This window comes from Xyrauchen texanus, chromosome 16 (assembly GCF_025860055.1).
Source record: "Xyrauchen texanus isolate HMW12.3.18 chromosome 16, RBS_HiC_50CHRs, whole genome shotgun sequence".
NCBI lineage: Eukaryota > Metazoa > Chordata > Actinopteri > Cypriniformes > Catostomidae > Xyrauchen > Xyrauchen texanus.
The window spans coordinates 45,464,293-45,481,761 of NC_068291.1; the positions used below are offsets into that span (position 1 = coordinate 45,464,293).

Sequence of the window (17,469 nt, forward strand, 5' to 3'; positions counted from 1 at the left end):
ATCTGTTATTATGTTAAAGGCGCTGTAAGCGATTTCAGCCGTTCTACATACACAAGCTGTTGGATTAGCCACGCCCTATCTTTCCAAACCCCGCCCTCCAAAGAGACCAAATGAGCTTTATTGAGTCCGACAGGAGCAGAAACGGTTGTTAAAAACAACAGCGGCATAACAGCACCCTCTACTGACAACTGTTATGAACAACATGGCATAAAAGTGGCATTAAGCCTCAATAATTCGCTGAAACTAGAATACAATGAGAGCGTGTAAAATGATTGACAGGCAGAAAGCGTCAGAGACTGCAGACATGTTTTTGTTTGTTGTTTACAGAGTTTAGATCTGTCACAGAGACCGGTGAGATATCTCACAACACTTACTTCAGTCACATCTTTCCATGATAAACATCACTTACAGCATCTTTAAAGAAGAGTTAACAAAAAACTCTACATGATCATGTTAATACGGTCAGATGTGTTGTCTAAAAACATACAAAAAATAAAAAGATCAAATAAACAATATAATAAAATAATCGCTCGATTTACCTAAATGTATTAAAACAAATTTACCAAAGCTTTCTTAAATAAGGTTTTTTTTTCTCCATTTATGTTTATTTACCCATAATTCTGCTAAATACGTTGACTGAGTAAATTCCATGAAATAGACTGAACAGATGATTGATCATGATTTTAATGTGAAATAATCATAAACACGCCTGTAGAGGGAGATCTGTATAACAAACAAATAAATCACATGACCAATTCATTTTCTCATCATCAATGCAAACATCATGTTTCTAAAGGCAGTTCAGATCCAAAAATAATAATAACAACAACGAGCAACATAAAAACACACACTAAAAACACACACTATGAAAACTATTCAAGTCAAAAACACCTTGGCAATTAGATGACCAAAATAAACCAAATAAAAAAGTCATTATTGCATCGTCTAAATGCCTTTTAGTATTTACAAAGTATAAAATGGTTTGGTAAGTGCAGAACTCTCTATAGTTTCATCTCATGCAAATATTAACAGATGCATTAATATAATCATTCAGTTTGTGACGTGTTTAATGTGAAATCACATCAGTCTCGTTCAGTTCAAGGGTGAAATGAGTTTGGGCCTGAACATGGATGAAGGAATGAGAGAATTCAGGAAATGGACAGAAGTGCTGAAATGCTGCCGCCCTGTTCCAAGTGTCCTAACCGGACATGGAATGTTTTGGCACTTATGAAATATGTTTGACTCTCAAACATTGAAAATAAAGCACATTTCATTGGTTCAAGATGTCTTTGAGTAAGTCACTGAGATGATTGACAGATGAATGAATGAATTCAAGCAACTGTTTTTGACATTCATGTAAGAATGTTATTGCGTGATGCTTCTTTGAGCATTTCATCTGAACACAAACACACAAAAGAACTAAAACAACAGAATCCTGAAGAGTCAATAAGCACCAATCAGTGTGAGAGTTTCATACAGAAAACACACACACGCACATACGCGCACAAACATGAACACACACACTCACGCGCCCGCACACACGCACGCACACATATAAATACACACAAGCTGCCACACACAAACGCATGCACACACGCACACTCATGCAAACACAGAAACACACGCACGCGCACACACGCACGCACACAAACACGCACGCGTGTGCGCACACACACAAACACAAGCAAACACACACACAAATGCGCACAAGCAAACACGTGCAAGCAAACACACAAACACACACGCGCGCACACACACAAACACAAGCAAACACACACACACACAAGCACAAACACACTCACACACACAAGCACAAACACACTCACACGCAAATACACACACACACACACACACACACACACACACACCTCTCAATAGAAGCCTTTTAATGTAAAGTGGAGAAAGTGCTCAGAGGCGTGTGTACACACGCGCAACAGTTTTCCCGCCGCTCTGCGTCTTCTGAATGTTTGTGGAAGTCTCTCCGCATTTGCACTGGTCACATGATCACGTGTGCTCGTGTGGGGGTCGATCATCCTCACGTGTGTCCTCAATCCTCCAAGTGAGCGTCAGTGTGTGGCGCTGTGGAGCAAAACGTCAGCGGATGAGTGTCGTCTCTCTCGTCCTGCTCTATGATAAGAGTCTATGATTTGACCTGTACGGCCGGGGTCAAAGGGCAGTCAGGCCGAAGTTACAGCGACAGTACATCATCCCGCTGGAGTCGTGCCAACTGTCTGTGATCGGATCGTAACGCTGAACTGTGTTCAAATACGACGAGCCCGAGTGACCGCCGACCACATACAGGAAGTTATCCACCACAGCAGAGCCCACACCTGTGTACACACACACACACACACACACACACACACACACACACACACCAGGCAACCTCCTTTAATAAAAGCACTTAACCCTTTAAACACTGAAGGTGTTTTTACAGATTTCCTGTTTCAGTGGAATACCCAAAATTAAAGGCTTTTATAACTCGACAAAAAGAGTAAAACTCCTTTAAATATGGACAAATCACAGTAACAGACACCTTATGAACAACTCTGGGCTTTCACGACTAATATATTATAATATAGCATGTGACAGTCTAGAATATTCTTCACGGCCTCACCTGTGCGGGGTTCATTCATTGGTCGACAGGCTGTCCACTGGTTTTGATGGGGGTCGTATCGCTCAATGCTGGATAAATGAGAAACACCGCTGTGCCCCCACAACAAATATAAAGCCGAGCATCACACCAACGCCAAAGTTGATCCGCTTATCAGCCATGGCTGCCACCATCTCCCATGAGTCTTTGCTCGGATCGTATCGCTCCACGCTGTGAACACAAGAGATCATGAACACTTCAACACATCATCACTCATCAAAGTATTATTCATCCAACACTGACTGAAGGTCTTAGAACAATGTTACACATATTAAATAACACAAACTGCTGAAATGTGTGAATGAAGAGAGAAATAAAGTACAGTTTGAGTCCATGACAGCGTCCGCGTGAGAGGGTGCGCGCGTGAGAGGGTGCGCGCGTGAGAGAGTGCGCGCGTGAGAGAGTGCGCGCGTGAGAGGGTGCGCGCGTGAGAGGGTGCGTGAGAGAGTGCGCGCGTGAGAGGGTGCGTGAGAGAGTGTGCACGTGAGAGTGCGCGCGTGAGAGAGTGCGCGCGTGAGAGAGTGAGCGTGTGAGAGAGTGTGCGCGTGAGAGAGTGTGTGCGAGTGTGAGAGTGCGCGTGAGCGTGTGCGCGTGAGCGTGTGTGCGCGTGAGAGAGTGTGCGTGTGCGAGAGTGTGCGTGTGAGAGAGTGTGCGTGTGAGAGAGTGTGCGTGTGAGAGTGTGTGCGTGTGAGAGAGTGTGTGCATGTGAGAGAGTGTGTGCGTGAGAGAGTGTGTGCGTGAGTGAGAGTGCGTGCGCGTGTGACAGTGTGTGCGTGTGAGAGTGCGTGCGCGTGTGTGAGAGTGAGTGTGAGTGTGTGTGAGAGAGTGTGCGTGTGAGAGAGTGTGCGTGTGAGAGTGTGTGCTTGTGAGAGAGTGTGTGCGTGAGAGAGTGTGTGCGTGAGAGAGTGTGTGCGTGAGTGTGAGAGTGCGTGCGTGTGAGTGAGAGAGTGTGCGTGTGTGAGAGAGTGTGTGAGAGTGTGTGCTTGTGAGAGAGTGTGTGCGTGAGAGAGTGTGTGCGTGAGAGAGTGTGTGCGTGAGAGAGTGCGTGCGTGTGAGAGTGCGTGCGCGTGTGTGAGAGAGTGTGCGTGTGTGAGAGAGTGTGCGTGTGTGAGTGTGTGTGCGAGAGAGTGTGCGCGTGAGAGAGTGTGCGTGTGAGAGTGCGCGTGAGCGTGTGTGCGCGTGAGAGAGTGTGCGTGTGAGAGTGCGCGTGAGCGTGTGTGCGTGTGAGAGAGTGTGCGTGTGAGAGAGAGTGCGTGTGAGAGTGTGTGTGAGAGAGTGTGCGTGTGAGAGTGCGTGCGCGTGTGTGAGAGTGAGTGTGAGTGTGTGTGAGAGAGTGTGCGTGTGTGAGAGAGTGTGCGTGTGAGTGTGTGTGCGAGAGTGTGCGCGTGAGAGAGTGTGTGTGTGAGAGTGCGCGTGAGCGCGTGAGCGTGTGTGCGCGTGAGAGAGTGTGCGTGTGAGAGAGAGTGCCTGTGAGAGAGTGCGTGTGAGAGTGTGTGTGAGAGAGTGTGCGTGTGCGAGAGTGTGCGTGTGAGAGAGTGTGCGTGTGAGAGAGTGTGCGTGTGAGAGAGTGTGCGTGTGAGAGAGTGTGCGTGTGAGAGAGTGTGCGTGTGAGAGAGAGTGCCTGTGAGAGAGTGCGTGTGAGAGTGTGTGTGAGAGAGTGTGCGTGTGCGAGAGTGTGCGTGTGAGAGAGTGTGCGTGTGAGAGAGTGTGCGTGTGAGAGAGTGTGCGTGTGAGAGAGTGTGCGTGTGAGAGAGTGTGCGCGTGAGAGAGTGTGTGCGTGAGAGTGTGTGTGCGTGAGAGAGTGTGTGCGTGAGAGAGTGTGTGCGCGAGAGAGTGCGTGCGCGAGTGAGAGTGTGTGCGTGTGAGAGTGCGTGCGCGTGTGTGAGAGTGAGTGTGAGTGTGTGTGAGAGTGCGTGCGCGTGTAAGAGTGTGTGTGAGAGTGTGTGTGTGAGTGTGTGCGTGTGAGAGAGTGTGTGCGTGTGAGAGTTAGTGTGAGAGTGTGTGTGTGAACATGTTTATTTATTAATCGCATACTTTGTACGATTTGTAACTATTTACATGTGCCAGTACAGTCGCTTTAAGAAAGACAGCTTCTTTTTTTTTTTAGATTTTCTCCCCAATGTGTAACACCCAATTCCCAATGCGCTCCAAGTCCTCATGGTGACGTAGTGATTCGCCTCAATCCGGGTGTCGGAGGACGAATCTCAGTTGCCTCCGCGTCTGAGACCGTCAATCCGCGCATCTTATCATGTGACTTGTTGAGTGTGTTACCGTGGAGACGTAGCGCATGTGGAGGCTTCACCCTATTCTCTGCGTCATCCACGCACAACTCACCACACGCCCCACCGAGAGCGAGAACCACATTATAGTGACCACAAGGAGGTTACCCCATGTGACTCTACCCTCCCTAGCAACCGGCCCAATTTGGTTGCTAAGGAGACCTGGCTGGATTCACTCAGCACACCCTGAATTCAAACTCACGACTCCAGGTGTGATAGCGTCAAATCCTTGTAATCACTATGACAGCTCCCAGCATGCATTGCTGATATATGTTCAGTTGTACCTGTTCATGTGTGCAGGGCCGTATCCTCCGATGGCGTAAATCATGGCGTCCAGCACGGCGGTGGCGAAACAGCTGCGTGATTTGGTCATGGGTGCCACTGGCTGCCACTCTCTCACTTTAGGCACATATTTCTCCACAGACTGCAGGTAATACTGGCCGTCGTACCCGCCGAGAGCGTACAGCTCGCCCGCCAGCACCACCACGCCCAGAGTACTCCTGCATTCGGCCATACGCTCCACCGTTGACCATGTGTTGCTGTCGGGGTCCCATCGTTCAACGCTGCTCTCGTGACGCCGGTAACTGATGCCCTGACGCATGTGTGTCGCGATTCCACCCACAACATATACCTTCTGCTCCACAACCGCCACGCCGAACTCATAGCGCGGAACCGTGAGCGGAGCGAGACCGATCCACGAGTCCGTCTGAGGGAAATACATCTCCATACTGACACACACACACACACACACACACACACACACACACACACACACACACACACACACACACACACATACACAATACACAATACACAATACACATGAATATATGAGCAGATTTACACTTTCATTGTATGGAAACAGCAGTCATATGGGTTTGAGGGAGAGTAAATGACACAACATTCATTTTTGGGATGGTGCATTCATTTAAAACTGAACAGAACAATCAATAATCAACATTAAGTGTGAATGACACAGTATCGCCTGTCTGGAGTGTTTTTACCTTTCCAGTGTCGCAAAGAGTCCGGCTTTACCTCCGATCGCTAGCAGGACTTTCGGAGCGCAGCGCGGCCGCATGGACAGAACCATCTGGTAAGACAGTCGGTGTTCAGGCATGAAGTGATATTTCAGCGCCTCGTTGAGCAGATGTTTACAGGCATGATCGTCACGGATCAGGTGATTGGCCTCGTAGAGTCGCGTGAGGAACTTAACGCTCAACAGCGGCAGACGGACACAGTGCAGGAGCTGAGCGAGGTACTGCTGCCGCTCCGTCGGGTCGTATTTAATCCACGACTCCAGCGCGTAAAACACCGTCTCTTCCGTCAGGACGTTCAGGCAGTCGTTAGAGACAATCTCGTCCAGCTCCGATCGCGTCAGCTCAAAGAACTCCTCCGTCTGACACACCTCCTCAAAGTTCCGGCAGATGAATTTGGTGGCCGAGAGACACAGATCGTGACAGCCGTATGTCTCGGCGAAGCGTGAGATTCCAATGCAGTTCCCCGCGTCCAGTTGACTCTCCAGGAAGCTGCAGCACTCCTTCAGAACCAGTTTGACCTGCAGGAGATTGGCAGCAGGAAGGAGAGACTCCACCGTTTCCTGTGAGATGAACACTGTTCCTGTATAAGCGTACTCCACAATCGCCTGATGAAGACACACAAACAACACTGTCTGAACAACTACACCACTACTTAAACAGCAAAATGGGTGTTTCACTGTAAGGGTTAACGTTATATATATATATATACACACACTTAATTGAAAAAATTTCTTTGATGAATAACCCACTAACTGTGGACAGATGAATATCTAACGGCCACTTCTAGTGAGAGTACCTATAGTACTAAATCATCTCCATTTATAGACAGTTTGTCTAACTGTGGACAGATGAATATCTAACGGCCACTTCTAGTGAGAGTACCTATAGTACTAAATCATCTCCATTTATAGACAGTTTGTCTAACTGTGCACAGATGAATATCTAACGGCCACTTCTAGAGAGAGTACCTATAGTACTAAATCATCTCCATTTATAGACAGTTTGTCTAACTGTGGACAGATGAATATCTAACGGCCACTTCTAGAGAGAGTACCTATAGTACTAAATCATCTCCATTTATAGACAGTTTGTCTAACTGTGGACAGATGAATATCTAACGGCCACTTCTAGTGAGAGTACCTATAGTACTAAATCATCTCCATTTATAGACAGTTTGTCTAACTGTGCACAGATGAATATCTAACGGCCACTTCTAGTGAGAGTACCTATAGTACTAAATCACCTCCATTTATAGACAGTTTGTCTAACTGTGGACAGATGAATATCTAACGGCCACTTCTAGTGAGAGTACCTATAGTACTAAATCATCTCCATTTATAGACAGTTTGTCTAACTGTGCACAGATGAATATCTAACGGCCACTTCTAGTGAGAGTACCTATAGTACTAAATCACCTCCATTTATAGACAGTTTGTCTCACTGTGGTCAGATGAATATTAACGGCCACTTCTAGAGAGAGTACCTATAGTACTAAATCATCTCCATTTATAGACAGTTTGTCTCACTGTGCACAGATGAATATCTAACGGCCACTTCTAGTGAGAGTACCTATAGTACTAAATCACCTCCATTTATAGACAGTTTGTCTCACTGTGCACAGATGAATATCTAACGGACACTTCTAGTGAGAGTACATATAGTACTAAATCATCTCCATTTATAGACAGTTTGTCTAACTGTGCACAGATGAATATCTAACGGCCACTTCTAGTGAGAGTACCTATAGTACTAAATCATCTCCATTTATAGACAGTTTGTCTCACTGTGCACAGATGAATATCTAACGGCCACTTCTAGTGAGAGTACCTATAGTACTAAATCATGTCCATTTATAGACAGTTTGTCTCACTGTGCACAGATGAATATCTAACGGCCACTTCTAGTGAGAGTACCTATAGTACTAAATCATCTCCATTTATAGACAGTTTGTCTCACTGTGCACAGATGAATATCTAACGGCCACTTCTAGTGAGAGTACCTATAGTACTAAATCATCTCCATTTATAGACAGTTTGTCTCACTGTGCACAGATGAATATCTAACGGCCACTTCTAGTGAGAATACCTATAGTACTAAATCACCTCCATTTATAGACAGTTTGTCTAACTGTGGACAGATGAATATTAACGGCCACTTCTAGTGAGAGTACCTATAGTACTAAATCATCTCCATTTATAGACAGTTTGTCTCACTGTGCACAGATGAATATCTAACGGCCACTTCTAGTGAGAATACCTATAGTACTAAATCACCTCCATTTATAGACAGTTTGTCTAACTGTGGACAGATGAATATTAACGGCCACTTCTAGTGAGAGTACCTATAGTACTAAATCATCTCCATTTATAGACAGTTTGTCTCACTGTGGACAGATGAATATCTAACGGCCACTTCTAGTGAGAGTACCTATAGTACTAAATCACCTCCATTTATAGACAGTTTGTCTCACTGTGGACAGATGAATATCTAACGGCCACTTCTAGTGAGAGTACCTATAGTACTAAATCACCTCCATTTATAGACAGTTTGTCTAACTGTGGACAGATGAATATCTAACGGCCACTTCTAGTGAGTACCTATAGTACTAAATCATCTCCATTTATAGACAGTTTGTCTCACTGTGCACAGATGAATATCTAACGGCCACTTCTAGTGAGAGTACCTATAGTACTAAATCATCTCCATTTATAGACAGTTTGTCTAACTGTGCACAGATGAATATCTAACGGCCACTTCTAGTGAGAGTACCTATAGTACTAAATCACCTCCATTTATAGACAGTTTGTCTAACTGTGGACAGATGAATATCTAACGGCCACTTCTAGTGAGAGTACCTATAGTACTAAATCACCTCCATTTATAGACAGTTTGTCTAACTGTGCACAGATGAATATCTAACGGCCACTTCTAGTGAGAGTACCTATAGTACTAAATAACCTCCATTTATAGACAGTTTGTCTAACTGTGGACAGATGAATATCTAACGGCCACTTCTAGTGAGAGTAACTATAGTACTAAATCACCTCCATTTATAGACAGTTTGTCTAACTGTGGACAGATGAATATCTAATGGCCACTTCTAGTGAGAGTACCTATAGTACTAAATCACCTCCATTTATAGACAGTTTGTCTAACTGTGGACAGATGAATATTAACGGCCACTTCTAGTGAGAGTACCTATAGTACTAAATCATCTCCATTTATAGACAGTTTGTCTCACTGTGCACAGATGAATATCTAACGGACACTTCTAGTGAGAGTACCTATAGTACTAAATCATCTCCATTTATAGACAGTTTGTCTAACTGTGGACAGATGAATATCTAACGGCCACTTCTAGTGAGAGTACCTATAGTACTAAATCAGCTCCATTTATAGACAGTTTGTCTAACTGTGGACAGATGAATATCTAATGGCCACTTCTAGTGAGAGTACCTATAGTACTAAATCATCTCCATTTATAGACAGTTTGTCTCACTGTGGACAGATGAATATCTAACGGCCACTTCTAGTGAGAGTACCTATAGTACTAAATCAGCTCCATTTATAGACAGTTTGTCTAACTGTGGACAGATGAATATCTAACGGCCACTTCTAGTGAGAGTACCTATAGTACTAAATCATCTCCATTTATAGACAGTTTGTCTAACTGTGCACAGATGAATATCTAACGGCCACTTCTAGTGAGAGTACCTATAGTACTAAATCATCTCCATTATAGACAGTTTGTCTCACTGTGGACAGATGAATATCTAACGGCCATTTCTAGTGAGAGTACATATAGTACTAAATCATCTCCATTTATAGACAGTTTATCTAAATGTGGACAGATGAATATCTAATGGCCACTTCTAGAGAGTACCTATAGTACTAAATCATCTCCATTTATAGACAGTTTGTCTAACTGTGGACTGATGATATCTAACGGCCACTTCTATTGAGAGTACCTATAGTACTAAATCATCTCCATTTATAGACAGTTTGTCTAACTGTGGACAGATGAATATCTAATGGCCACTTCTAGAGAGTACCTATAGTACTAAATCATCTCCATTTATAGACAGTTTGTCTAACTGTGGACTGATGAATATCTAACGGCCACTTCTAGTGATAGTACCTATAGTACTAAATCATCTCCATTTATAGACAGTTTGTCTAACTGTGGACAGATGAATATCTAATGGCCACTTCTAGAGAGAGTACCTATAGTACTAAATCATCTCCATTTATAGACAGTTTGTCTAACTGTGGACTGATGAATATCTAACGGCCACTTCTAGTGATAGTACCTATAGTACTAAATCATCTCCATTTATAGACAGTTTGTCTAACTGTGGACAGATGAATATCTAATGGCCACTTCTAGAGAGTACCTATAGTACTAAATCATCTCCATTTATAGACAGTTTGTCTAACTGTGGACTGATGAATATCTAACGGCCACTTCTAGTGATAGTACCTATAGTACTAAATCATCTCCATTTATAGACAGTTTGTCTAACTGTGGACAGATAAATATCTAATGGCCACTTCTAGAGAGTACCTATAGTACTAAATCATCTCCATTTATAGACAGTTTGTCTAACTGTGGACTGATGAATATCTAACGGCCACTTCTAGTGATAGTACCTATAGTACTAAATCATCTCCATTTATAGACAGTTTGTCTAACTGTGGACTGATGAATATCTAACGGCCACTGCTAGTGAGAGTACCTATAGTACTAAATCATCTCCATTTATAGACAGTTTGTCTAACTGTGGACAGATGAATATCTAACGGTCACTTCTAGTGAGAGTACCTATAGTACTAAATCATCTCCATTTATAGACAGTTTGTCTAACTGTGGACAGATGAATATCTAACGGCCACTTCTAGTGAGAGTACCTATAGTACTAAATCATCTCCATTTATAGACAGTTTGTCTAACTGTGGACAGATGAATATCTAACAGCCACTTCAAGTGAGAATACCTATAGTACTAAATCATCTCCATTTATAGACAGTTTGTCTCACTGTGGACAGATGAATATCTAACGGCCACTGCTAGTGAGAGTATCTATAGTACTAAATCATCTCCATTTATAGACAGTTTGTCTCACTGTGGTCAGATGAATATCTAACGGCCACTTCTAGTGAAAGTACCTATAGTACTAAATCATCTCCATTTATAGACAGTTTGTCTAACTGTGGACAGATGAATATCTAACGGCCACTTCTAGAGAGAGTACCTATAGTACTAAATCATCTCCATTTATAGACAGTTTGTCTAACTGTGGACAGATGTATATCTAACAGACACTTCTAGAGAGAGTACCTATAGTACTAAATCATCTCCATTTATAGACAGTTTGTCTAACTGTGGACAGATGAATATCTAACGGACACTTCTAGAGAGAGTACCTATAGTACTAAATCATCTCCATTTATAGACAGTTTGTCTAACTGTGGACAGATGTATATCTAACGGACACTTCTAGAGAGAGTACCTATAGTACTAAATCATCTCCATTTATAGACAGTTTGTCTAACTGTGGACAGATGAATATCTAACGGACACTTCTAGAGAGAGTACCTATAGTACTAAATCATCTCCATTTATAGACAGTTTGTCTAACTGTGGACAGATGAATATCTAACGGCCACTTCTAGAGAGAGTACCTATAGTACTAAATCATCTCCATTTATAGACATTATGTCTAACTGTGGACAGATGAATATCTAACAGCCACTTCTAGAGAGAGTACCTATAGTACTAAATCATCTCCATTTATAGACAGTTTGTCTCACTGTGGACAGATGAATATCTAACGGACACTTCTAGAGAGAGTACCTATAGTACTAAATCATCTCCATAAATAGACAGTTTGTCTAACTGTGGACAGATGAATATCTAACAGCCACTTCTAGAGAGAGTACCTATAGTACTAAATCATTTATAGACAGTTTGTCTCACTGTGGACAGATGAATATCTAACGGACACTTCTAGAGAGAGTACCTATAGTACTAAATCATCTCCATTTATAGACAGTTTGTCTAACTGTGGACAGATGAATATCTAACGGACACTTCTAGAGAGAGTACCTATAGTACTAAATCATCTCCATTTATAGACAGTTTGTCTCACTGTGGACAGATGAATATCTAACGGACACTTCTAGAGAGAGTACCTATAGTACTAAATCATCTCCATTTATAGACAGTTTGTCTAACTGTGGACAGATGAATATCTAACGGACACTTCTAGAGAGAGTACCTATAGTACTAAATCATCTCCATAAATAGACAGTTTGTCTAACTGTGGACAGATGAATATCTAACAGCCACTTCTAGAGAGAGTACCTATAGTACTAAATCATTTATAGACAGTTTGTCTCACTGTGGACAGATGAATATCTAACGGACACTTCTAGAGAGAGTACCTATAGTACTAAATCATCTCCATTTATAGACAGTTTGTCTAACTGTGGACAGATGTATATCTAACAGTCACTTCTAGAGAGAGTACCTATAGTACTAAATCATCTCCATTTATAGACAGTTTGTCTAACTGTGGACAGATGTATATCTAACGGACACTTCTAGTGAGAGTACCTATAGTACTAAATCATCTCCATTTATAGACAGTTTGTCTAACTGTGGACAGATGAATATCTAACGGCCACTTCTAGTGAGAGTACCTATAGTACTAAATCATCTCCATTTATAGACAGTTTGTGTATCTGTGAACAGATGAATATCTAAACTATTCCAGATAACTTTGTAACCCTTTCCAGCTTTATGCAAAGCAACAATTCTTGATCGTAAAATCTCTTGTTTGTGAGTCATGGTCCACACAGAGTTTCCGCTAGAAAAAAATGGTGAGGTTTCGTTTTACGGACATTTTGATGATATGCCGGTCAAATATATCGCCTCTTAATTAGTCAAGTTGAGGAAAACTGGAGGCAGTCTATGTAACTTAAAAAATGACATAATCAGGCCGTATAGAATGCAACATATTATTATTAGCTTAACTTTCAAATAGACGAAAAAAAACATGAGCGTCCGATTGGCGTCAATCAACGCCAATTGTTTTTACTGTGGTTTCACACACATTCACTTTTTGAAACATTGAGGCACGGATGTACCTAATACAAATAAATACAACATCTCCAGTTAACTAGCAGATCATTCATTTAGTCCGTTATTAAATAAGATAAAGCGTGTCCGCTGCTATCAGTTGCATGGACGACGCGCTGCTTGAGATAGCGCAATCTTCACTAGGACGCAGCGTTTCAATCTATCGCCGTTCAGGAGACTCTCTATTAATTCGGTGAAATCACAAAATAAAATGCACACAAGCGTGTCCCTGCTTGATATAGACTGTAACCATGCACTGATGAACATAGACTATTCAGTTTTGATGATAGAGGAAAAAAAACTGCACGAATGCGCGGATTAGAAGCACTGATCTATCTATAATGAGATGTTCCTGATTCACCATCGTCTGGCCTCTGAAAAAAGCTTTTAAAGCTAGTCTGCCTGGGCCTGGCCATATTTGAAACGTCTCACTCAATCGTTCGTTGTTTAGGTCTATATTGCAGCCGTTTTAGGCATGCTCTTTATTTGAAATGCAGCATGCGATGTTGTTTCATAACTTTCAAACGATAGAGCCTGTTCCTTTATAACATAGCAAGAGATCGGTGTATTTTTGCTTTATACATTTTAGGCTTATTCTCAAATTCAGATTGTGTTAGGGGGACGGGATTATTAGGCAATTTTAATCGGACAATTTGACCGGAGAGATTTAATTTTGTCGGACATTTAATTTTTTTACCGGCCAATGTCCGGTAATTACCGGACAACGGAAACCCTGGGTCCACATCAGCAGAATCTTCTTGTGAATAGCAAACTCAAAATGTTTGAGTCATTTTTATAAGTCAAAGTATCTCTAACCCACACCTGCAATCTTGTTTTATTAACTGGATGCCAGGTTTGTCAACTCTTGACTCTAATTAGATTTTGTACTGTAGGTGTTATTTGCCTTGGGGTTCACATACATTTTCCACAGCACTGTGAATGTTTAATGGGACGTGTTCAATAAAGACATGAAAGATTATAATTGTTTGTGTGTTGTTAGTTTGAGCACATTGTGTTTGTCTATACTTGTGACTGATGAAGATGAGAGCACATTTTATGGCCAATTAATGCAGAAAACCTGCTAATTCCAAAGGGTTCACATACTTTTACTTGCAATTGTATATACATTGTATATACTTAATTGAAAACATTTCTTTGACACTTGCATTTGTTTCTTCAAAATATAGTTTATTCCCAACGCTGAAGTGCATGAGGCTGAAGAGGTCTTGTGAAGATGCAGTTTGAGTTGGAACGTCAAGTCCTCTAGCGTGATTGGTTAGAAAGTTTTTTCATGTGATATGAGCTCTAAAATGTATGTTTCATTATTACCTATAGGCTGATAATCGCATTCAGTTGATAATATATGGTTGTGGAGTGGAGGCGGGGCCGATCGGAATATCGCAGCACCGGTCCCCAATCGGCCTGATGAGGCGCGTGAGGAATAAAGGCGACGGTGACGATGGTTCGAGAGAGAGAATTACGGGCATGTCCGTCATATGTGTGTTTATGCTTTTGGTTTGAGTTTAATTAAATATCATTTATGTTGACAAGCCGGTTCTCACCTCCTCCTTGCCCATCGTTTAACTGTTTTACAATGGTCAATGCTAATGCTGTTAAACCTATAAATAAACACATCGTGGACAGGTGCGTACACAATACAACACTGTCGTATCTTGCGAATCTTTATTAGTTTACAGCGTTTCACTCAAAAACTGAACCAGAGATAATGGTCCTCCCAATTTTACACTCACGTCAAACCATTTTTAGTGACCTCTTGAACTGTTTGATTCTCCAAAGAGCATTATATGACAGCAAAAACATGCAACGATAGTAAGTTCCTCACTTTCTTTGAGACGCTACAGTGTTTGCTAAATCAAAACTTTACGATGTGAACGCCCTTATTCATTTCATTACTGCATCGATGTGAACAGCATTTACCAGCGAGTCCGGAGACTTCCTTAAATGCCGTTTTCATGGCCGTGGATTCTGATAATTGTGAAAGAACGTGCACACGCCCCCTCTTTACGAATGCTTGGAAGTCACTAACATAACACACTTTTTACGAAAAAATCTGGGGAGTATAAAGTGCTTGTGAATCCTGCAGAGTGTTTCCGCGAAGGTCCATTTTACGTGCAAATTACTCAGAATTTACTCAAATATTTACAAAGGTTTCACGAATGAACCCCAGTGGGTCTTCATTTTCAACACTACATCTATTGTTTTAGCATTTCAAACCTAAAGGTCTTTTTGTCAAATGTTTTTTTTTAATAAATGACACTTGCCTTGATATTTTGTTATCAAATCCAGTGACATTTAGACATTTAAAATGTGTGACTTAAGCCAAGAACACTAGGGGTCTGCGTACGCAAATTTCATCATCTTAGACCTCGTTTCCACCTGGTATTATCACATGTGGTCTAAACGGGGTCTAAAACGCATGTGACCAGATCGCATTTGAGGTGTAAATGCTAATCCGTCCTGTATGCATCCCCACCCCTCACCTGTCAATCAACCGCTGCGCTGAAACAAGAGTTGAAACGTTTCGTTTACAAGCGGCTTTAAAAGGAAAAAACCGTCTGATTGGAAAGTATTAAAAAGCGGATCAAATCTGATCACAAGTGGTCACAGGAGACGCATTTAAGTGCCCAGGTGTAAACAGTGTCTCACCTGACCACATGCCATCAGATCACCTGAGATGCAGCGTAATACCAGGTGGAAACAGAGTGTTTGAGCACTGGCACTATTTTTCTGTCCATATGTGCATGCATCTAGAATTATTTGCACTAATTAGTGGCGCTAGAAGATTTAATCAGCACTATAAAAAAGGACAAAGGTGGAAGTGCATGTCAAGATGGATACGCTGTGTACTGTTTGACTGAACCTCAGAGAAACGTTCCTCACCTTGAGCGCAGCTTCATCGATGCACTGGAACTCCACCTCAGACGTCTCTTTCTCTGACAGGTTCCCCGTGAACATGGCTTTAAAATACGGGCTGATACTGGCCAGCACCACTTTGTGCTGCGTGGATCTTGGCGTCTCCCACCCGCAGCACGATGTCGCAGAGTTCACGGTCCTGTCGCAGGAGCTGCAGACCCTGCAGGAGCTGCTCGGAGTGGGGACGCATCAGACTGGCAAACATGTACGACTTCCCGTCTGCTCCATCTGACAAACACAAAGCTTCTGTTAGGACTCTCTTTATATTACACGCACAAGAGTACTGCTTATCTGAAAACATCTTTGTTGTTTAAACGCTGGCATCCATGTTTACTATCAGTAATCCATTGGAAGTTTGGTAGTTTCATCCATTTGTTAGAGCAGCCCGACATGCCAACTTCCGACTCAACCAACAGCTTGTGTTTGAGGCTGAACATGATGTTAAGAGAGTTTAAAAACTGTGATCATTTCTGCGATTCCTTTAGATGCCACTAATGGTGCAGAAATGACACACTTCTCCTTTAAAAGTTAATTTCACTCCATCTTTGTTTTAGTCTTCTGAAATGTTTTTGCAAGAACAGTATGGTGTATGAGAATGCTGTGAATGACATCTCAGGAGCTGCTATGAGTTCATTCACTTTATTTCAACCGAGCAGTTAATTGTGAACGCAACTCTGCAGCCTGTACATCTGTGATTAAATCATAATGATTATTATTTCAGTGACTATTATCATCATTATAGTTATTATGTTTACATTTCTTATTGTATTTAGACTTTAATGGAGGGAACCAAACGAATGTATTCACACACATACACAGTCATTACCAAAACTGGGTCATGGGATGAAGGGTAATAAAACACCAACATTAAACCCGAAATAACCCAGAATAAGTGATGTATTTGCCCGTAGAGTGAAAACCCGACCGGTCGCCCATGATGGAGACAATGCACAGATGAAGTCGGTTCGTTGCCCTTCACAACTGTTGAAAATCATCTTTCAAAAAAGTTTAACAATTTAATTTCAAATAAAAAGCAAAGTTCAAAGTTTTAAGTCAAGCTGCCTTGCATTATTGCCATTGCTTAACACAAATGATCCAATAGTACCGCGTAACGTCCAACCAGCGGTAATACCGGCGTTAGTCGGTTTGATGTGAACACCGCACCGGTGTGAAATTATAATATCGTGGCAAGTCTAATGTTAAAGTAACATTTTCTGCAAAGAAGGATAATTAATGAAATAATACAGGTTCAATACAAGTGATCAATCGACAGCATTTGTGGCATAATGTTGATACAAAAATATATTTCTACTCGTTGCTTCTTTTCTTTAACCCTTTAAGCTCTGAAGGTATTTTTAAAGATTTCCTGTTTCAGTGGCATACACAAAAAAAAAGGATTATAACTCGACCAAATTTAAAAAAAAA

General features: G+C 42.0%; 1 protein-coding gene across 1 annotated transcript; it reads right to left on the reverse strand.

Annotated features, from left to right (window-relative positions):
* Window positions 1–222: 222 nt before the first annotated feature.
* Window positions 223–16,481, reverse strand: LOC127656796 (kelch-like protein 28). Its single transcript, XM_052145255.1, is given in 8 exon segments — window positions 223–2,330; window positions 2,618–2,715; window positions 2,717–2,824; window positions 5,217–5,660; window positions 5,937–6,574; window positions 16,012–16,128; window positions 16,130–16,272; window positions 16,379–16,481. Coding segments are annotated over 8 exon segments (1,815 nt in total). The 3' UTR covers window positions 223–2,166.
* Between the last annotated feature and the right edge of the window lie 988 nt (window positions 16,482–17,469).